At 34.0% G+C, this 24247-nt stretch overlaps 1 protein-coding gene across 1 annotated transcript; it reads left to right on the top strand.

Annotated features, from left to right (window-relative positions):
- Nucleotides 1–2999: 2999 nt before the first annotated feature.
- LOC111714362 (LIM and calponin homology domains-containing protein 1) lies at nt 3000–21628 on the top strand (the record flags this gene model as incomplete). The annotated part of the gene is given in 14 exon segments (XM_023489454.1): nt 3000–3304; nt 6570–6675; nt 10149–10426; nt 11401–11458; nt 14926–15032; nt 15437–15527; nt 16927–17017; nt 17257–17570; nt 18858–18920; nt 19668–19963; nt 20255–20421; nt 20813–20865; nt 21365–21467; nt 21536–21628. Coding segments are annotated over 14 exon segments (2055 nt in total), but the record flags the coding sequence as incomplete, so codon positions are not given.
- Nucleotides 21629–24247: the final 2619 nt, after the last annotated feature.

Genomic DNA, 24247 nt, shown 5'->3' with positions numbered 1-24247 from the left:
TCTTAAATAGTTTATCTATATAATAAAGCTCTTCACTCATGCATATATAATATATATGTATGTATATAATATATATATGTTAGCTATAAATGTTCAAAAGGCTGAGTTTTTTTTCAAAATTTGATTTTTAAAAATTACATAGGCAACGCCGGGCACTTCAGCTAGTTATATCACATAGCAAGGAAAGAAACAAGTTTGCAGTTGCAGAGAATAACAAATGTAAGGAAACAAAACGTCTCTTAAAGTCTCAATCTTTTGTGGGTAACCCTGTAGGTCAGGGTGTCATCCAGGATCAATTTGAATGCACATTGTACAATGTTCACCCAGTACACCCAGATTTTATTTAACCAAAAACAGGGTCAAAAATATAAAAATATGCCACAAAAAAAAACATTTTATTGCCTAAATAAAAGCCACAAATGATATATTAACACTAAAAAAAATGAATAAAATATGCAACTAACTGCAGTATATAAATGCATAAGATATGCGACAAATTATGTCTTGCCATATAAAATCTGCCAAACATGCCATCAAAGCTCAGAAAATTTGCCACAATCAGTATCTAAATGAATAAAGTCTGCTACAAAATTTATTAATAAGCTGAAAATCTTATAATGTATGTTACAAGTTATACCAAGACGCATAATCTGCCATATACGCAATCGAAAGCTAAAAAATCTTCCACAAACAGTAATTAAAAGCTCAGAAAATATGCTACCAACAAATAACTAAAACAAAAAGGATAAAGCATAGAATAGGCTGCACAAATATTTAAACTGTGAAGAAAATGCCACACACAAAAAACACGTAAAATCTGCCAAAAATTCAGAAATTGTGCCACCAACAATAACCGAAAGCAGAAAATATGCAACACAAATTCTATAAAAATGCCATTAAAGTTCAGAAGCTACAAAAAGTATTTAAATGCTAAAATCTGCCACAAATTATAATTAAGCTCAAAATATGCCATAAATTAAAGGTAACAGATGAAATAATAAATGCCAAAAAGTAAATGCGAAAATTTAGAGGTGGAAAATGCGAAAATTTCGCTAACAAAAATACAAAAGAGAAATTATTAATTATGATACAGGGTGTCCCAATAAACATAGGAATACAGTGACGAATTCGATATCGTCTTTAAAAATAATTCTTTGATTTAGTATAGTGATACCTACTGAGAAAGCTGTACTCTATAAGATTTTCGTCTGCTATGTTTACAATTTGTTTGTTTATGTTTTGACTGCATATGGTTGTACTTAATAAAACAAGAAAATTACAGTGTACAAACAGAATAAACTTGTCCGTCTTCAATGTTCATCTTGCGGAGACATTATAGACACACCTTTACAGCCCTTTACTGTTTTCATAAAATAAATTCAAGCAAACATAATAATATTATGGCTTTTGAAATTAGGTATTACAATGCTAATTCCTAACAAAGGCGATATCGAATTCGTCACTAAATCCCCATGTTTATTGGGAGACCCTGTATAATGAAACTTCTAACTCTGAGCTCTCTGAGAAGAGAAATTCACAAGTTTTTTGCGCAATTAATTGTTGCAACTATGGTTTTCGCAGAATTATTTTTGTGAAACTTAGCATCATTTTCGCACAGGGGTGTATATTTTTCTGTTTGCACCCCATACACTAAAAAAAGGCATAGCAACAAAAAACGCACAATTTTAGGTAGCCAAATTCATTTCAACTTCCAGGTTTGATAACAAAATTGTAAAAATTGAAGAAAAAAGCTACCACAGAACGAAAATCTGTCACAAAAGGGAAGCACTTCACCCGCCACAAAATTCCTAGATGAAACCCTGCTGTAGGTTAAAAAAAAGTCCGAACTTCGTATTACAAGTGTGTTAGGTAGTTATTACTGTTTCATCCGTTCTCTGGATGTTCTTGGTAAAAGTAGACAATTTTGGGGTTTAAAGACCCATGTATACTGTATAGGGCTAATTGTATTTGTAAACATAATATCATCCTCAATTTGACTACTGATAACTGAGTTGTTATAAATATTTCATCTGCGGTTTTAACCAACTTACTCTTTCTGTCACAAACTTACGCTGTTTGCCACTGACTTGCTCTGTATGTCACAGACTAACTTTACTTACTCTTATCTGTCACAGACTTACTCTGTCTGCCACATACTTATACTCTGCCTGCCACATACTTACTCTGTCTTGTCACAGACGCACTCTGTCATTTACAGACTTACTCTGCCTGCCAAAGACTTATTCTGTTTGTCACAGACTTACACAGTAAAACACTCAGTCTTAACTCACAGAGAATCACTGTCATTCACTCATTACTCGGTTATTTTCTCACTGATATCGTGAAAATTTAACTTTGAAAATCAAAGCCTGAACTGTTCTTCATATAAACCCAGTTAATCTAGTACCCCTTCCCCCCCCCCCCATCTTTTTGCTCCCATTAATTTGCAAAAACAACGCTTTTTATGCGAACTGAACGTGTAAAAAACTTTCTATGCACGTCAGCAATTTCGAGGCCAAGTATTTCATCAACCTCTGTTGTCGGAATTTGTTAAAGGAAATTTGCAAAATTTGACGATAACAGTTAAGACTTTAGTATTAGTAAGAACATATTGAACTTGAAGTTACAGAGTTATCTTTTTTTAAAGACAAGAAAAGGTTAGAGAAGGAAAAGGAAAGGAATTTTAGTTTAAGTGGTTGGGAAAATCATTTAATTTTTCTACGTATAAATATTATCTTGCACCATGAAAAAAATTGAATCAAAAGAAATGCTTTAAATGTTTAAAACTCGATTTATGTTCTTTAAAAAACATGATTTTTAACCATTTCTTCTTCTATGTCAGCAAATCTAAGAAATCTTTAAAAAATGTACTAAAAATATTTTTGATTATAATTTATACTTTTGTGGGATTTAAAAAGAATAGCAGAGAACCCATCCAGAAATGGAAGAAAAAACATTGTGCGTACATAATATAATAAATAAAAAAATAAATTTTCCAGGATGTTTTGATAGAAGAAGAGGAGGAGTATTCTGTAGAAGAGACAATCCTCCCCGCTTCATCCTCCTCATCCCATCCGTCATCATCCTCCACCTCCAACCCTTCTTATTCATCCAGATCCAAACCTACTTGTTCATCCAGTCCTGGTCCTAGTCAAACCTCCTCCAGGGCGGATACAGAGAAGGTGGAGTCCAAGGTTAGGGCAGAGCCAGAGGGTGCTAAAGGGGCGAATGAGGGAGAGAAGGCGAATGATCCGTATCAGAATGCTATCGATGGTTACAGAACCTTGGCACACTCTCAATTCAGGCATTCCCATTTTTAAACAAATTTTTCGTCTTTGTTCGTTTTTTTAACCTAATTCCGAATGACGTCCATGTGTCCGATTGGCAACACACCCTCTAAACTGCGCACGTTTTACGCGAAGGACAATCCTCATTTTTTATATTAAATTTTGTGTTTCATAAACCTTCAAGTTTCTTTGATAGAAAAACCATAGTTAGAAACAGCCAACTTGAAGCAGAAAAGAATATCTCATTTATCCTTGATCAGTGAAGAGTTATAGGGTACTTTATTCTTGATCAGTGAAGAGTTACAGGGTACTTTATCCTTGATCAATGAAGAGTTATAGGGTACTTTATCCTTGATCAGTGAAGAGTTATAGGGTACTTTATCCTTGATCAGTGAAGAGTTATAGGGTACTTTATCCTTGATCAGTGAAGAGTTACAGGGTACTTTATCCTTGATCAATGAAGAGTTATAGGTACTTTATCCTTGATCAGTGAAGAGTTATAGGGTACTTTATCCTTGATCAGTGAAGAGTTATAGGGTACTTTATCCTTGATCAGTGAAGAGTTACAGGGTACTTTATCCTTTATTCGTGAAGAGTTACAGGGTACTTCATCCTTGATTCGTGAAGAGTTATAGGGTACTTTATCCTTGATCAGTAAAGAGTTACTGGGTACTTCATCCTTGATCAGCGAAGAGTTACAGGGTACTGGTATGAATCGGACTTCAATTCTTTAAATTACGAATAGAGTCCCTTTAATATTCATTCATTATTGTAGCGTTCATTTTAGGCTAGATTCATCCCTAGTGAGAATTTGTTTGATTTACTTTATCCTTGATCAGTGAAGAGTTACAGGGTAATTTATCCTTGATCAGTGAAGAGTTACAGGGTACTTTATCCTTGATCAGTGAAGAGTTACTGGGTACTTTATCCTTGATCAGTGAAGAGTTACAGGGTACTTTATGATCAGTGAAGAGTTACAGGGTACTTCATGATCAGTGAAGAGTTACTGGGTACTTTATCCTTGATCAGTGAACAGTTACTGGGTAATTTATCCTTGATCAGTGAAGAGTTACAGGGTACTTAATCTCTTATCAGTTAAAAGTTACAGGGTAATTTTGTCCTTGATCAGTGAACAGTTACAGGGTACTTAATCCTTTATCAGTAAAAAGTTACAGGGTACTATATCCTTGATCAGTGAAGAGTTACAGGGTACTTCATCCTTGATTCTTTAAATTACGAATAGAGTCCCTTTAATATTCATTCATTATTGTAGCGTTCATTTTAGGCTAGATTCATCCCTAGTGAGAATTTGTTTGATGTGCAGTTTATTGGTTTTTTATTTGTCGTAATCTTGTTTACACCTTATCTTTTCATCTACTCCAGGCATATTCATTCATTCATTCATTCATTCATTCATTCATTCATTATCACTTCAACTAATCTTGCCATCCTTTCATTCTTTCATCCTTTCACCCATTCATTATTGCTTCATTCATTATTCTTAGCATTCATTCATTAAAAATTGCTTTTAAAAATGTTATCATTCATCTTTCATTTTGCTGTCATCTCTTGCCATTAAATCATTCATTATTGATTTTTCTAATCTTGCCATTCATTCATTCAAAATTGCTCTTACAAATTTAACCATTCATCTTTCAGTTTTGCTGTCACATCTTGCCATTCATTAAATATTGCTTTTACAAAACTTGGCATTCATTCATTCATTATGGCTTTCAGAAATATTGCCCAGCGTTCATGACTGCTTTCACAACTATAGCCATTCATTATTTCTTTTGCAACTATTGCCATTCATTCATTATTGCTTTCCCAACAAATTCTATTCATTCATTATTGCTGTCACAACTATTGCAATTCATTCATTATTGCTTTCCTAACTATTGCCATTTAGTATTGCTTTCACAACTATTGCCATTCATTCATTATTGCTTTCACATTTTCCCAAGCGGCAACTTCCCAAAGGTTTGGTTACTGGTTAGGCCTCTTGCAGGCGCCATAGACTGCAATGGAGGTCGATTACTGCAGCTAGTACAGACTTGGGAAGTTGCAGCTTGGGAAATTGCACATTTGGGAAGTTGCCATTTGAGAAATACCATTGGGAAGTTGCCACTTGGGGAAAGTCCTTTATTAAAGTACCTTACATCTCCCAATATGTGAAAGAATTTTTATTATGTGATTTTCTAGATTATTTACGATCAATTACCGCGGCTATTATTTGTTTTAATGAATCTAGAACTGAACTGGCGCTGTATTTGAAGTAAAACGAGATTACTGTTGTGTGTAGTATGTAGAATGATGATGTGCTTAAAGGTTTGATAATAAAAGAGTTGAAGGGTTCAGGATGGGTTTAATTGGTTCTAACACGATACAAGTGAGACAGCTCAGGGGTATATACTCATTTTCATAAATTGCAAGATTTAATTTCTAAAAATCAAGAATAAAATTAAGGTGAAATATTTAATGATGGAGTTAGGAGGGAGGGGGGCAGTATTTAGAACTTGAGATACTTGGCACACATTTTGAGTAAAGTTTCCGGTGACATCCTTGAATCCTTGGATCTAGTGAAAACAGGAAACTCAAGCAGTTTAAGTAGAACCATCAATATATATTTTCCTTTACCTTCCTTTCTGAGTTTCAGTAGAACCATTAATACCTTCCTTTCTTAGTTTCAGTAGAACCATTAATATCTTCCTTTCTAAGTTTCAGTAGAACCATAATACCTTCCTTTCTGAGTTTCAGTAGAACCATTAATATCTTTCTTTCTGAGTTTCAGTAGAACCATTAATACCTTCCTTTCTTAGTTTCAGTGGAACCATTAATATCTTCCTTTCTGAGTTTCAGTAGAACCATAATACCTTCCTTTCTGAGTTTCAGTAGAACCTTTAATACCTTCCTTTCTAATCTTTCATCAACAACCCCACCATGCTCCCCCCTCTCTCATTCTCCAGTATTATAGTTTACGTAAAGCTATCGACGTATTTATCGTTATTGCTTTTCTCCTTCCCTTGGCTTATTGTAATCAAACAATTAAATATTATATTAAATTAATTTAAAAAACCCAATCCTCAAAATCATCCTTCCGAAATTAACAATTTATGAGGATTTTAAAAATAAATTCGGGCTCTTTCTTAACAAACATGCACCGTAAAATCGTCTCATTGGTCATCAATGAATCCTAAGAAACTTCTCTACTAAACTACATTCTCAGCTCAACTATCAAGTGAAGCCACTTTAAAATTATTATAAAAATGTGAATATCCCTAGTACTGAAGGACAGGTAGAGAAAAATATCCCGTTGACCGGCAGTAGTGGAGCAGGAAGATCAGCTTCAGCCAACAACAGTATACTTGATGATTCCACCTCTTCTAAGGTTAATATGATAAACAACAAGATAATAAAACTCAATATTTAACCCTTTGAAGCTTAATTTGTTTATTAATTTAAACCCTTCAAGACCGTACTTTTAGTGCTTTTTCAAATTAAGTCATTTTATTCACTTGTATGACTTGTATATGGTTTCTGATTGATGAACTCTTCTTATATTTAGATAATAAATAGTACATTAGACTCTTTAATGCAGTTTTAATATGTGTGTACTCACAAAATCACCCCCTTCCAACCCTTTAAAGATTCTTTGTGGTATACAATTACAATGAGAACCAGAAAACAGTGGAATTCTAGATTATTTCAAAATACCAAATGTCCTGAGATTTGAGATTGGAACTTGGGTGTGGAGTATCGTTAATCTTGAAGGCGGAGTGGGATTCACGTTGTGTTCAATGCCCCAGAAAATTCCAAAACAGAGAGGGGGGGATTGAATTTTGTAGATCCAGAAAAATAATTAGATTAGTATTTATTTAGGGTTAGGTTAGGTTAAGACACTTTCTGGGCCGCTACGGCTAGGACAGGCTAGGGGGCCGAGCGCTGCGGCCACATGTCTTACATTTAAGACCCCACAAGCTGCCAGTCACTACGCAGGCATCCCACAGATATTATTTTTATGGATCTACAAAATTCAATCCCCCTCTCTCTGTTTTGGAATTTTCCGGGGCATTGAACACAACGTGAATCCCACTCTGGCAATCTTGAACACTTGAACTTGATATCCAATGTGGGAAGTTTAAGGATAAATGCTTGATCTCTTCTTTCAAGTTATCCTTGCAGAGTATGCCCACCGCGGGATATGTCTAAGAGGAATAAAATAATGATCAAATTCTGATTCCGAGATTCGAAACACAAAAGTTCTGAACATATTTAGAGACATATCAGATGCAACAATTGTAAACTATAATGAGCGACATTTTTTAGTGAAACTAAGAACAAAGACAACATTAATTCTGCATTATTCTGGTTCTTAATGTAAAATAGCTTTTAATTAATTTGAAATAAGTTTTATAAGTTTAATTAACTGAAACTTTAATATTCAAAATCTGAAGAAAAAACTAAAAATGTTTCTGTGCATTTAACAAATGTCAACTATTGTGCACTTCCTTCTCTTCCTTACATTGTTTCATGCAGGTTTAAGATTTTATCATGTTATATCCTCATTAAAGCCTCATTAACGTCTTTCCCAGTACTTCCTAACAAAGCGTAATTAAGCATGTTGTGCAATTTTATCACTCGCAACCAAATACCAGCAATTTATGTCATCAAAAATTTCCGGTAAAAATAACATAGAAGATTAAATTAATTTTAAACAATAAATGTTAAATATAATTTCTAGTTTGAATTATTAAAGACTAATACAAAAAAAAGGAAATGTAATTCAGGGAAAACCAGAAAACAATGGAATAGGAAGACACTTATTAAATCACTAATTTAGTGAAATGGGCCTGTTTACACTGCACAATTTCTGTTTCTCATGCTCTTTGGACTTTTTAGGCTTCAAAAACTTTATTCTAAAAGTCTTCCTTATATTTCGGAGTTTCCTGGTTCTCACTGTGTAGTTATACATTACAACCATGTCCTTCCTTGATAGCACCAATAAATGATGTTTTTTTTTAATATTTGTAAACTTCAGGTTGATGAGTGCTAATAATGATATTACAAAAAGTTATATTTGGCGAATGGCGCTTTATAAGGCATTTTACTAATTATGATCAGATTTGAGATTGCTTTGGTATGCGGTGCCACAGGGGGGGATATTATTAGGAGATGCTGGTGGGGGAGGGGGGGCTGTATTTTATCTTTTACGTCTAAGCTATTGCTAAAGATGAACCATTACTTATCCATTTTGATCAGGTAGTCTCAATAAATGTGGGATTTAAGTGACGACGTTTCAGTTCTTTCAGTTCACGCGGCATTTATTCATGAATATAATTATTGCCGTGTTCCAGTTAAAAGTAAACCACTGATATCGAAAACGCCTCGAGTCTTTTATCTTTAAACTTGATGGAGATATTGCAAAATTTGTACAGATTTCTTTTTACCAATAAAATAAATTTTCATTGGTTTTACATGTTTAGGGGAAGTTTCAAAAATATTTTTTTTATGCCCCAAATATTTAATATATTCACTGTTTATACTTCATTGAACCACCAAGTTTGGTAATTTAACCAGAAAAAAAGCATCGTACTGCAAGCGGGAGAATTCGCACAATTTCTGACTGAACCTTATTACCTTCTGGGTAATTTGGATTCTATCTATCTATCATAGTAAACTAGAAAATTAAATTTACCCTGGATTTTTTTTGTTTAACCATTTTTCTCTGCAAAACTACAAACAATTACTAAGGGCGATTTCTTATATTGTGCGAATACCCCGAGTAAATCCGCAATTTCACCACTAGAAAAATTACATGAAAACAGAAACAGAAACAAATGATAAAAATGTTTTCTTTGGATGTAAGAAAAACTAAATGTCCTCCCCCCCCAGTCAATACCCGAGTTGCGCCTGTGTGTATGATGCCCCTTGTTTTGTATGATGCCCCTTGTTGTGTATAATGCCCCTTGTTGTGTATGATGCCCCTTGTTGTGTATGATGCCTCTTAAGGTATGATGCCTCTTGTTGTATATGATGCCCTTGTTGTGTATGATGTCCTTGTTGTGTATGATTCCCCTTGCTGTATAAGATGCCCTTGATATGTATTATTCCCCTTGTTGTGTAAGATGCCCTTGATGTGTAAGATGCCCCTTGTTGTGTATGATCCCCCTGTTGTATATGATGCCCCTTGTTGTGTAAGATGCCATTGTTGTGTATGATGTCCTTGTTGTGTATGATAATCTTAGTTTCAAATATGAAAGGTTTACGCCATCTTGTTGCAACGTTATAAGGAGTAACCCCCTGAGTAGTGAGGGGGATGGATAGGCTAAGAATATAAATTTATCCTACCAAAATTTTATTTTTTAGATATAAATAAAGAATGTTTAATTAGATTGATATCAGAAAATTGAATGTAACTAATAATTATTAAATAGAATTTTTTAAATTTATTATTTTATTGCTACGGTGGTAGGCGATTATATGAATATAATAAGGACGACTTTTGATTTCAATATTGATTTATACCAGTTTTTTTAACAGCATGAATACACAAACAAATGGAAACTAAGAGAACCTGTCAATTAAAAAGCTTCTCTTTAATTACTTGTAAACTTGTTATTCGAAAAAAGCTTGTTAACAATAAAAACTTAAATAAAAAGGTCGTTTTCAATATATTGATATTATCACCTTCCACCGTATAAGAATATTAGATGTATCGAAGCAATATTTAGATAGAATTAAATGATTAATTATAAAAATATATTGATATCAAAACGTTACATGTATCTAAACAATATTTAGATAGAGATGATTATTAAGTCGAATATTAGACTTATCTAACCAATGATTGTTTATTTGCAGGATGAAGAGTGGGAGAAAAAGATAGAAACCTACGTCCAGCCCACACGAAAATCCTCCACCGATCTCTCGGACAAAATGCGACTCAAACTCGCAAGTTTTGAGGAGAACAAATCTGCGAAACCGGAGACTGTAACGCGGGTTATCGAACCAGATAACTCCTTCAGGGATAAACTCAAAGCATTCAAGAATATAGAAACAAGTGCTGGAGAAACTTCAATGCTTCGACGAGACTCTGAACCTAGTCTTGTATCCAAGCTGCCGGGATACAAGTCCTACAGGAACAATATTATTTTGGATATTGGACAAAAATCTTTTTTTTAACGTCATGGAAATAAACTTAATTTTCTTAAATTTTGAGATTTTCTGTTATGTTTCACTCCATATGAACATCTGCCAGTAAATCTATCTACCTAATAATAACTTCTATGAGTGTTTTTAGTGTCATTAGGCAAATAACTAAAATCACCGAAAGTTTTGATCGTTCAAGTAATATAAGTTGGTAAACTTACTGGCAACCATTAGATTTTTCTTTTCAGTCTAAAAAATGTAGAAAAAGGCCCGTGGGGAAAGAGTCATTGGGAGTAAGATCACAAATGCTATTGCAAAATAGCTAAATGTTAGGTTAATCAGAGAAAAGTAAACCTTTAGAATTCATTTAGATTAAGTTTATCTAAATCTGATCTAAAATTCAAATTGATGGGTTTATTCGTTTTGCAATTCTAAATCAGTGAACTATATCATCAAGATAAGAGTTTAATGTACATTGAAATAGTTGAAATTGTACAAGTGGACTAAAAGGGAGAAATTTTAATCTGTAATTTAACAAATATTGATCTCGCAAATCATAAGAATTACATTTACTGAAATTAAATATTTTTTAACTTCTAAAATTTTTATTTTGAATCTTATTTGTATTATGCTTATTCAGGAACCAGATTTAATTTAGACACAGTTCAACTAATTCTCTTTAACTTAGACCGGTTACTTCTACACTGTTCAAGTTTTCAACCTATTTTTCGCTATTTATTAAATCTAAGGCCGAATTTAACGAATTTGAACCGCGTCGCTAAACCACCAACAAGGTTCAAATTGAGCGCCGACTTAAACCTCGAAATTTCCAGCAGAACCAACCATGTTTAAACCGCGTCTCGAATTCATTAATTTCGGCCTCTGGTCCCAGAACGGAACAAAAGTTCAAACGTTACTTTTTTGAAAATGTACGTCAATTAAAAAATAATTTTGTTTTCCTCAGATCATCCTCCTCGTCTGCCCTCATGAACACTTTTCAAAATAATAAATTTTTTCAACAAGTAAGTAAAAACATATCAAATTATTTTTAAAAAAAATGAAAATTACCGATTACCGATCATGAAAATGAAAATGAGCGGTGAAAATTGTATTGCGCAAACAATGAAAATGGTAAAACAGTTTTCTTGGAAAGACTTAAAATATCATTCTTTTAATTTCGTTTAATTTTTTTTTAAATTCGCTTGCGTTGGGCCTTTTAGGTATACATTATTATTATTAAAATTACGCCTCTGTTATCTCATCAACGATTTACACCGTACACTAACACTGTTCAGTGTACAGTGCACACTGCACAGTGTACAGTGTACATCGTGGTCCAGGATTTTACTCTCCAGTTCAAAGTTTAAAACTTGAGAAGAAAAGAGTTATTTTGTTGTACTTAACTTGAAAAGCCCGACTTAAGCTAGGTTAAAGAAGAATAAACTTCAACCTTGGAATGTATTTGTCTTGTTATTTTAAGCTAAATGATAGATTCTTCTCATTTCTTTGTGTTAACAGTGAATTCACTGCATAAAACATGTTTTGCCAGCTTAAAGCAAGTTTGTATAGCAAGTGGGGTTATTCTCGATGCGCCCAAAGTACGGAAAATGTTGTCTCTTAAGATAAAAACTCAATATGACGTCACTGATTATAGAGGCGAGAGTGTTGTGTCATATTAGGGTTTTATCTATCTATCTTAAGTGACGAAATTTTCCGTACATTGGAGCGCATCGAGAGTAACCAACCTTGTTATGCAACCTTGGCTTAAAGAGACTCAAAGTTTTTTGCAATGTTTTTAACTTTGTCTCCTGCACAATCCCTTTAAAAGAAAGGCTGAAGCTTCACTTTTTGCAGTTTTCAAGGAAAAACCTTGATGTTCCTCTATTTCATCAAACAAAGGCCGCAAGGGGGGAAATTTAGCATAAAGGATAGATTAGACAAATCATTAAATTCATGCATATCTCGAAGCCTTGAGTCAGGCTAGTAAATAGGCCTGTAAACATTATATAGGGATTTGCAATCTGATTGATTTTGATTTTCAACAACAATGCAGATAAGATAAATTGAAACAGAAAAAGCACAATTTCAAAAATTAAAAAAAACACATTCGTGCTCTCCTCAGTTGTAGACATTTAATAGCATACATGCGCCCTTAACTTATTTATTTTACCAATTCATTGCTATTTTTCTTTATTCTTTGAATCTAACACGGATTAAATTGTTTTATCACGTAATGAATTTCAAGGACAAATAAAATTATACGCGAATTTGCGTTGATGAGGTTTGAAAATAAAACTAATTACCTATAGTGCAACGTAACAATTTTATTTCCTTTTTTCCTGACTTGTCTAACTAAATCATTCAAATGACCTAAACTTTAATAAACGACGGGTTGACCTATAATAATAATAAAGTGCGTTATAAGGCCAAACAAAATTCACAATTGTCATATTTGCAAAGGAATTGAGTATTTGCCAAAATCTTTCGTATCCCTTAATCACTTTGCAACCCAATGGCGTTGACCTTAGATATTTTAGACTTAATTCTGCTAATCATATAATCTTAGTTTCAAATATGAAAGGTTTACGCCATCTTGTTGCAACGTTATAAGGAGTAACCCCCTGAGTAGTGAGGGGGATGGATAGGATAATGGTTTTATTATTTAGAGTAACCTCTGAGTAGTGAGGGGGATGGATAGTAGTTTTATTGTTTAGAGTAACTCCCTGAGTAGTGAGGGGGATGGATAATGGTTTTATTGTTTAAAGTAACTCCCTGAGTAGTGAGGGGGATGGATAATGGTTTATTGTTTAATCACTTTGCAACCCTATGGCGTTGACCTTAGATATTTTAGACTTAATTCTGCTAATCATATAATCTTAGTTTCAAATATGAAAGGTTTACGCCATCAGGTTGCAACGTTATAGGGAGTAACCCCCTGAGTAGTGAGGGGGATGGATAGGATAATGGTTTTATTATTTAGAGTAACCTCTGAGTAGTGAGGGGGATGGATAATGGTTTTATTGTTTAGAGTAATTCCCTGAGTAGTGAGGGGGATGGATAATGGTTTTATTGTTTAGAGTAACTCCCTGAGTAGTAAGAGGAATGGATAATGGTTTTATTGTTTATAGTAATTCCCTGATTAGTGAGGGGGAGGGATAATAGGTTTATTGTTTAGAGTAATTCCCTGAGTAGTGAGGGGATGGATAATTGTTTTATTACTTAGAGTAACCTCTGAGTAGTGAGGGGGATGGATAATGGTTTTATTGTTTAGAGTAACTCCCTGAGTAGTGAGGGGGATGGATAATAGTTTATTGTTCAGAGTAACTCCCTGAGTAGTGAGGGGATGGATAATAGTTTTATTGTTTAGAGTAACTCCCTGAGTAGTGAGGGGGATGGATAATAGTTTTATTGTTTAGAGTAACTCCCTGAGTAGTGAGGGGATAGATAATGGTTTATTGTTTAGAGTAACTCCCTGAGTAGTAAGGGGAATGGATAATGGTTTTATTGTTTAGAGTAACTCCCTGAGTAGTGAGGGGGATGGATAATGGTTTTATTGTTTAGAGTAACTCCCCGAGTAGTAAGGGGAATGGATAATGGTTTTATTGTTTAGAGTAATTCCCTGATTAGTGAGGGGGAGGGATAATAGTTTTATTGTTTACAGTAATTCCCTGAGTAGTGAGGGGATGGATAATGGTTTTATTATTTAGAGTAACCTCTGAGGAGTGAGGGGGATGGATAATAGTTTATTGTTTAGAGTAACTCCCTGAGTAGTAAGGGGATAGATAATGGTTTCATTGTTTAAAGTAACTCCCTGAGTAGTGAGGGGGATGGATAATGGTTTTATTGTTTAGAGTAACTCCCTGAGTAGTGAGGGGGATGGATAATAGTTTATTGTGTAGAGTAACTCCCTGAGTAGTGAGGGGGATGGATAATAGTTTTATTGTTTGAGTAACTCCCTGAGTAGTGAGGGGATAGATAATGGTTTATTGTTTAGAGTAACTCCATGAGTAGTGAGGGGATAGATAATGGTTTATTGTTTAGAGTAACTCCCTAAGTAGTGAGGGGATAGATAATAGTTTATTGTTTAGAGTAACTCCCTGAGTAGTCAGGGGGATAGATAGGATAATAGTTTTATTGTTTAGAGTAACTCCCTGAGCAGTGAGGGGGATGGATAATAGTTTTATTGTTTAGAGTAACTCCCTGAGTAATGAGGGGGATGGATAATAGTTTCTTTGTTTAGAGTAACTCCCTGAGTAGTGAGGGGGATGGATAGGATAATGGTTTATTGTTTAGAGTAACTCCCTGAGTAGTGAGGGGATGGATAATAGTTTATTGTTTAGAGTAACTCCCTGAGTAGTGAGGGGGATGGATAGGATAATGGTTTATTCTTAAGAGTAACTCCCTGAGTAGTGAGGGGATGGATAATAGTTTATTGTTTAGAGTAACTCCCTGAGTAGTAAGGGGGATAGATAATGGTTTTATTGTTTAGAGTAACTCTCTGAGTAGTGAGGGGGATGGTGAGGATAACATTGCTCTGGATGATGCACTTGAAGAGAGCTTCTCCCAGCTAGAGGAGAAAACTAAACCTGTATTCAGGTGACAACTATATCTATATATATATTATTATAATTTAGGAAACTGGGTTTTTTGTTAACTTTCCGATTCTTAAACCTCTGTCTGAGAAACGATGAAGAACATAGCGGTTTTTGTATCTCAAAAATTCAGTGTCCTTTAAAATTTGTCGCCTGCCCCATTTTGCGAAGAACAATTTTTGTATGGATGTTTTTTGTAAAATAAATGATTTCCATTTTTGTAAAACAAAGTAATAGTTTAGTATAGTACTAGTATAGGCGTTTGAGCAAAAACAAAGAATACAGAATTAACTTGAAAAACATATTCCGGGTGATTGGATTTTTTGGGAGACTTATGGAAGGAAAACATAATTATTTACTTTTGAGTGAAGCTTTCGTTTATTTATTTTCAATAAGATTGTTTTCTAGGGCGGAAGATTTTATTCCCAGTACTGAACGCCTGGCTCCGCCGTCAGAGAAACCTCCGCCTCTACCCCCTGTTCCGCCACCAATGATTGAGGTAATTTGTACTAATTAAACTAAACCAAAACATGATTTCAGATTGTTTACGGGATGAAATTAAAAATTCGACTGGCTAGATGTTTTCCCTTAAAGATGATTCTACCCATAATTCATTTATTTTGTCCCAATACAGTAAAGAATAGAACTTCATATTTTTTCATTATCTTATATTTTTGCATCGTTTTAGTGTAATGATGAGAAGTAGCTCGAATTTTTATAATTATTACTCCAGGCTTTCATAAATCAGAGATTCCCACTTCGGCGATTTGTTAGCCTTGAAATTACAGTTTATTCGGGGGCCTTAGAGAATTTTCCAGGGATCCCTGACCCTAACACTAACAGAGAAATAGAAAATTTCCGAAGGGTCCCTTGCAGTGTGAAAGATGGATAAGAGAATTTTTAAAAAAATTTCAAGCAAAATAAAATTATATACCGGGTTCCTACCAGAAAATTCGCTGGAATTTTTTTATGCCCCAAATATTTAATATATTCACTGTTTATACTTCATTGAACCACCAAGTTTGGTAATTTAACCAGAAAAAAAGCATCGTACTGCAAGCGGGAGAATTCGCACAATTTCTGACTGAACCTTATTACCTTCTGGGTAATTTGGATTCTATCTATCTATCATAGTAAACTAGAAAATTAAATTTACCCTGGATTTTTTTTGTTTAACCATTTTTCTCTGCAAAACTACAAACAATTACTAAGGGCGATTTCTTATATTGTGCGAATACCCCGAGTAAATCCGCAATTTCACCACTAGAAAAATTACATGAAAACAGAAACAGAAACAAATGATAAAAATGTTTTCTTTGGATGTAAGAAAAACTAAATGTCCTCCCCCCCCAGTCAATACCCGAGTTGCGCCTGTGTGTATGATGCCCCTTGTTTTGTATGATGCCCCTTGTTGTGTATAATGCCCCTTGTTGTGTATGATGCCCCTTGTTGTGTATGATGCCCCTTGTTGTGTATAATGCCCCTTGTTGTGTATGATGCCCCTTGTTGTGTATGATGCCCCTTGTTGTATATGATGCCTCTTGTTGTATATGATGCCTCTTGTTGTGTATGATGTCCTTGTTGTGTATGATGTCCTTGTTGTGTACGATCCCCCTGTTGTATATGATGCCCCTTGTTTTCTTATTTGCCTAGGGCCCTTTATTCAACTCTTAGCCTGGTCAAATTCATTATAGCCGCCGCAGCTCTGCTGGTGGGGGAAAATGGGGGGGGGGTTAGAATGCGTATAGGGGGGGGATTAGAATAGAATGCGTATAGCGTATCCAGCCATGCAAAATTTTTAATTTGAAATCACCGCTGGTTTGAAAGTGTGTACACATACACACGGAAAAGGGTTGAAATTGGAGAAAGCGGAGATTGGATAAAATATATTTTCTCAGGATGAGGTTCAAGAGGATGATTTAGCTCAGCAGGAGAGAGAGATTATAGAAAGTCTGGAAAGAGAGGAGACAGCAAAAAAGAAAAGAAATGGTAATTTTTTCACATTTCGAAAAGTATTTAAAACTTGCTGGAGAACTCAGCGTTGCCTAGGTTTATATTTTTACTCATAGTTACTTCCACAATTTACCCGTACTTGGTGTTCAATTCTAATCTAATCTAATCAGTCAATCTGGTCATTCCGTTTGGCCAGCTATAGAGAACATACCTAAATATAAATATGAGCGAAAAGCTTTATTATATAGATGAACTTAATATTTTTTTCATTTTAGAATTTAAAGGAGGTTCCCCTGTTAAATCCGTTCAAGATGAGGTATTGTCTGTGTCAACAAAACCATCTCAATTAGTAAAACAACAAACTGAATCCTACTCCCAATCCATCACTCAGTACACGCAACATAGCCAGACAAACTCATATCCTTCATCTAAAACGCCAGCCATCTTGGAGAAAAATGGTGGGAACAGTGTTCATCAGAATCGGTCGTCTTCCACAACTCAGGATGACCGGATTTTGGCGGGAAAATCTCAGATTGGGTTCCCTTCTCGAAGCCAAGGACTTGGTTCCCCCCAAGAATCTGATTTACAGGTATATCGAGGAAACAATATTAAAATGATGAATTGGGGACGGGAGTGAGGACTAAGGAGGGAAGTTAAGCAATAACGGCATTGTGTGCAAATTTTCCATTGTGTTATCACATGGTAAACTCATTATAATTTAAATTTATTGGATAGAATTTACATATTTTATGTATTTACACGAACAACTGTTACTAAATCTTTTTAAAAATACATGTAAACTTTTTAGATTTATACCATTGAAGTTTAATCAGTTTTTGATCTCGCTTTGTCTGCAAGATTTACTTTGCTATAATTTAACTTGATTTTTGCAAATTCTAAAGCACATAAAACTAACAGTGTTATAATAAACTTGAAGTTTTGGATGAGGTTAAAAGGTAAATTAACGCCAAAAATAGCAATCCAGTGAATTATTTTTTTAAATGTATTTTTCAAACATTGAATTCTTTTGGTTTTTATCAAATTACTATTTTTTTGCGGAATGCTTCCACATCTGATTAAAGTTGAAGGGACTGGAAGCATAATTTCAAGTGATGGGTCAGGCAACGGTACCCTTTAAACCTTTAACCGGTCATCGAGGGTAGAGAGTTCCGTGTTTTTATCTCTAAAATACTGTTCAAAATGCCGAAAGACTTGGGTGTACGTATGTGTAGATATAAAAGGTTAAGTTAGTCATCATTGATCAACCAAAGGTATACTGAATGCCGATCGCTTCAACTCGATATCCACTGCAGGCATTTTTTATTTGAGGATCAATGCTTATGCTTAATCTCTTCATTTTAGTTTTTACTTTGGGATATATCGAATTCAGATCAAAATAATCTGCAAATTAACAAAAGATTGAAATCAAGTACAGATCTCGGATCCACAAAACAAGAGTTCCCAGCTCTGAATGTTTTATATAAATCAGTTATAACCGTTTCAAATTCAAAAATCTTAAAATGCTTTTCTAGTAAGACGATTAAACAAAGACGACTTTCATTACGCTTCACATTTGATATTTAATCTTTCAGTTCTAAACATTTACAGTTTACAGCTTTTTTACCAATAGATTAATAAATTAATTTTGAAATTCCTTATCGTCTATATCCGATAAGTCACTCGACCCATCAACCACTCCCTCTAAATACTGAGATGTAAACCTGAAGGACCGGGAGGGAGCCTATTTGCACCACCCACTTCAGGAATAAGTTTCATATATGTTTAATTATGTTATTTTCTAGATGTACGTTTGAGACAAATATATATATTTGATTTAAAGTATGATCCCGGATAAGTTACCAGTTTACTAATTTAGACTAGAAGGAAGGGGGATGGAGTTTCTGGGTCTAAGGATTATAATCAACACTGGCTGATTCAGGTAAACTTACGTTTAATTATTAATACTAACAATATAGTAAGTCTTTTAATTCAGGTTTTTACATTTGTTAGCCAATTGATCTTTATGTGGGATAAAAAATTTTTGATGGCTAAAAATTTTAAAAAGTATTGTTATTAGACTCTAAAAGGAAAGGAAATTTAAAAATAAATTGATTTGTTTTTGAATTAAAATTTTTAAAATTAATAGAAGATTTTTATCAGCAGAACCACTGTTTTAATTCTAACACATGCAATGTGTGCAAAAGAATCCAAGGAAGTAAAAACGATTTTACAAAGAAAAGACTAAAAATATTAAAAAGAGTAAATGATAAAATCAAACATAAGGGATGCCAAAAATCGGCAGGAATTAAAAAGATGCTCAAAAATGCCCGTTTTGTGTAGAACCTATATCTTTTTCACAACCCATTAAGCGTATTCTATTTTTTCAGAATTAGAAATAAATATAAGATTTCTATTTCAAAAATAAATATAATGTAAATAATAAATATGTAGCTTTCCTTTTCCTCTCATTTCCTTGTCCTTTCTTATCCTTTTATTTTTTTTTTAATTGGGGAGAAATATTCCCACAAACCTCTATTTTTGTTTTGGAGGTCTTCAAATATTTTATCCTGAAACACTTGATTTTGTATATTTTTGTTATATTTCTTTAATAAATAACTACTTATATACTTACTTACTTATTTACTATTCTTATCTTAATAAAAAAGTGTTTATTTTTTTGTTAAAGGAGGCAGAGCAAAGAAGAATTACAGAAGCACAACAGAAACAAAATCATCCAGCATCCAAACCAGCTGTTCAAGGGATGAATAAAAGTGTTGGAATGAATCACAATTCTGGAATGAGTCCAGTTATGAGTGGGATGAATAATAATGCTCGGATGAGTCCAGTCAAGGCAGGGATGAGTCCTGTTATGAACTATGGATCCGGGATGAATGGATCAGGAATGAATGGATTGCTCCCTGTAACGGAGAATATCTACGCGAATGTTGATTCAACCCATATACCTTACACCAGAAACCAAAGGTAAATTAGGCTTTAAGGAACCTCTATTGATATACTGGCATGTATCCTTAAAACCTTTAGTCCGCTTTAGATATCCGCGTTTTTGTTTTTCATTTTTATTTAGGAAAGTCACTTCGAATTCAAAATGTGAAAATTAGGACCACCCACATGCCACAAAATCTATAGGGTGGGGCTTAGCATTCATTGTTTGTATCCCCCCGCCACCCACCCCGATTGATAATTTTGCTACTTTCTATTATTTTGATTTTTCTTCTCGTGTAAGACGACATTTTCAGTATCCTTTAATTGTAGTGTTTACGGAGCTCCTATTTCTCCTCCTCATGTCGGAGGAGTTGCGCCTCCGCCCCCGCAAGGTGTCGGAGGTGGTCCCCAGGTGCCTCCGAGAGGAGGGGATGGACAAGAACGAGTGCTGAGTGTGAGTGGGAAGAAGAAATGTTCCGCCTGTAAAGAAGAACTAGGTTTGTACAGGGTTACCCACAAAGGATGATACTTCAGGGACGATTGTACGGAATTTATATATTTATTAAAAGACCATATTCAAGGCAAAAAAACTTAATTTAACCTTACAATTGTCCTATTACACGAGTTTCAGGTCGTCTTTACAGTCTCATCCTTAGAGTTGGAATGTCGTTCTTGTTCTTTCTTTTATTTAAGAAATGTCGCAAGCAAACAATTCTGTAATTGGCAATTGGCAATTGATGAATCATATTTTTTTGCATGCTTAAAAAATTAGATGCTAGATATTAAATAATATTTCACCAGAATTAATCCCAATTTATTGATAAAGAAATATTATAAATCCCTCTTTTATTTAAAAAAATTATAGCAACAATAATAATGATACTCTAGGGCGTGGTGCTGCGATGATAATTGAAAGTTTAGGAAACAGATTTAAGAGTACGGTTTCTAATATTTATCTATGTACAGTGTACAGCTGGGAAATGGTGAGCAGGGTACAGATGAACGAGTACGGTTTCTAATATATATCTATGTACAGTGTACAGCTGGGAAATGGTGAACAGGGTAAAGATGTAAGAGTACGGTTTCTAATATTTATCTATGTAAGTGTACAGCTGGGAAATGGTGAACAGGGTACAGATGTAGGAATACGGTTTTAATATATATCTATGTACAGTGTACAGCTGGGAAATGGTGAACAGGGTACAGATGTAAGAGTACGGTTTCTAATATATATCTATGTACAGTGTACAGTTGCGAAATGGTGAACAGGGTACAGATGTAGGAGTACGGTTTTTGATATATATCTATGTACAGTGTACAGCTGGGAAATGGTGAACATGGTACAGATGTAAGAGTACGGTTTCTAATATTTATATATGTACAGTGTACAGCTGGGAAATGGTGAACAGGGTACAGATGTAAGAGTACGGTTTCTAATATTTATCTATGTACAGTGTACAGCTGGGAAATGGTGAACAGGGTACAGATGTAAGAGTACGGAATAACCGACTTCATTGCCAGAATTGTTATTCTAATGACGAAGGTATAATTTTTTATTTTAAAATCGAAATATAAATATTTCAAATTAAGAAATATAATTTTATTTTTTAGGCTTGAAATTCAGCAAGGTCTGAGATATTGTAAAATTAAGAATTGGAGTTTTAATTTTTATATTAAGAAGCTATTCAAACTTAACTTTTTTATGAACATTTTGTAAATAATACTCAAAATGACAACTTTTATAATATATGTATAGTAACCTAGAAAATATATTCTTAACTCTATTTAGCAAAGATCGCAAATATTAGATATTTATTGATTCGTAGAGTTAGATCAAATATTTGCGGACTTTGTATATTTGAACCAGTTGTAAATATTAACCCAAGTATATCCTGTGATTATCTGATGTCCTTTCTTGAAATAAATAAGATAAACATTTATTTCAGAACATTTTTTATTCTGTAGTATTTTTAGTCATCCATATGGTGGTGTTAATTGAGGGAGAGGGTGAAGAGGCGCCTTGAGCCCCGCAAAAATGACCTCCGAGCCTCCAGATTTGCAGAATGACCTCTAGGCCATGCGATACCGTCTCCCTGTCTCTTGCTACATCTCCGAGCCTCCGCCATTTTGTCTCAACGCCCCGCATTTTGATCTCCGCTTGCTGTTTTTATAAAATGTATTTTAAGATACTCTGTTTTATAGCTGAGGATATAATCATAATATTTTGTTTTTTTACTTTTGACCTCTAATACTGATTCACAAACCTTAATGGATATGTGTGCTGGAGATTTACAGTTGTATTTCCTTCCAGAGAAGACCTGCTTAAAGTCAAAGATCTATTCTATAGACCTTTTTCCTTATCCTTTACTCCAGTCCTTTCCATACCCTTTACTGTAGACCAACCCCCTTATTTTTTACCTTATAACTTTCCCTTTATCCTTTACTCTTGTCCTTTCCAAACACTTTACTTCGGACCTTTCCCTTTATTCTTTACTCTAGTCCTTTCCATTTTCTTAAAACTAAACCTTTATCAAACCTTTACTATAGACCCTGAAGGACGCGAATGGGTTTAGGGTTTAAAAAAAGGATAGGTCAAGCGTAAAAGATGTGGAACTGTTTGTTTAGAGTAAAAGATGATGAGGTTTGGTTTAGAGTGAAGGATAATGAGAGTTTTATAGCAAAACTTTACTCCCAAAGCATAAGAAATAAAAGAATTAGCAAGAAAAAAAGTTAAAAAAAAGGTAAGAGTAGATAAAAGGAAATGTTCAGAGTAAAGGATAAGGAGAAAGGTCTATAGTAAAGGGTATGGAAGGTTCAGGATAAAGGATAAGAGGAAAGGTCTAAAATAATGGTTACAGAAACGTTCAGGATAAAGGATAAGGGGAAAGGTTTAATATTAAAGGGAATGTTCAGGATAAAGGATAAGAGGAAAGGTCTAAAATAATGGTTACAGAAACGTTCAGGATAAAGGATAAGGGGAAAGGTTTAATATTAAAGGGAATGGAAAGGTTCAGGATAAAGGATAAGAGGAAAGGTCTAAAATAATGGTTACAGGATAAGGGGAAAGGTTTAATATTAAAGGGAATGGAAAGGTTCAGGGTAAAGGATAAGAGGAAAGGTCTTCAGTACAGAGTAAAAAAAAGCTCGAATTATATCCTCAGCTAAAGCAGAGTATCCTCAAGTACATTTTACATCTAAATAGGGGAAATAAGGGTACTTTTTTCAAACTGTTCAAAGTAAGTTTATATGTAAATATACCTGAAAATTAAATAAATAAATCATTACTTTGCCAATATGCTAATTGCGGGAAAATTCATTGTGGTAAAAAGTGCCGACAAATTGCAAAATGTTCGTCTTAATGAGCTCTGTCATAATCTCAAAAGAAGTTACATGGGATTTTCTTATCTCTTAAGGTCCTTCAAGCACACTGTGTAGACTAAATTAATGAATGTCGTAAAAGTCGTCTTCCTATTTCAGAGTTTAATTGGTCTAATAGTAAATTAATTTAAAATTGATGATTTCGATTTTATTAACATTCTTAAGTAGTTTTTCTAACATTTTAAAAATCTAATTTAGCATGGCAAGTTTTTTTTTCAATCTTGACTATGAACCTTTCCCAGGGGTCATCCAAAAAATGTTATTAATTCTACAGTGAAACCCTTAATAATGAATACATCGAAAGAATTTATCAAATGTCGTCTTAACAATTTTTCAGTGAGTGTTATACTATATTACGTAAATTTCAGTATTTGCGAAAATAAATAAATAGCCATGAATATGCGGGAACAGTTTTTAAAGAGTTCCATATAATCATGTAATTAAAAAACTAAATATCTGCAACATTCCTTTATGAGCAAGTGAAGAATAAGACATTTGATGAATTCTTTCGATGTATTCTTTATTAAGGGTTTCACGTTATATACATACTATATATATGTTATGTTAGTAAAATAAATACTATAGGCATTGAAACTATACTTCTTATCGCCCTTAAATAAGTTATAGTAATTTAATCCTTACTTTTATGTCACTCATACGGTTTCCAACGCAAGTGGATTTTACTTGCGCGCAATTGCGAGCTCTGTAATTATTCTGCGCAATTCGAGAACAGTTGCGCGTAATTCCGATTGGAAATTGGACCTATAATCGGTTTGCTTTATATTCAATTCAGGTTTTTCGCGTTCTATCACCCACAAAGTATCAAACTTCAGAGAAGACTGTACGGAATTTATACTGTTAATTTTTACCGTAAACTTATTGCTTTGTGAGCCAAATCATTGAATAGTTCATAAAATCAAAAAGAAAAACATTCTAGGCTTCAGA

Source organism: Eurytemora carolleeae, unplaced genomic scaffold (genome assembly GCF_000591075.1).
Source record: "Eurytemora carolleeae unplaced genomic scaffold, Eaff_2.0 scaffold1542, whole genome shotgun sequence".
Taxonomy (NCBI): Eukaryota; Metazoa; Arthropoda; class Copepoda; order Calanoida; family Temoridae; genus Eurytemora; species Eurytemora carolleeae.
Note: the sequence above shows the minus strand (reverse complement) of the source record. Positions and strands in the feature narration are given on the sequence as shown.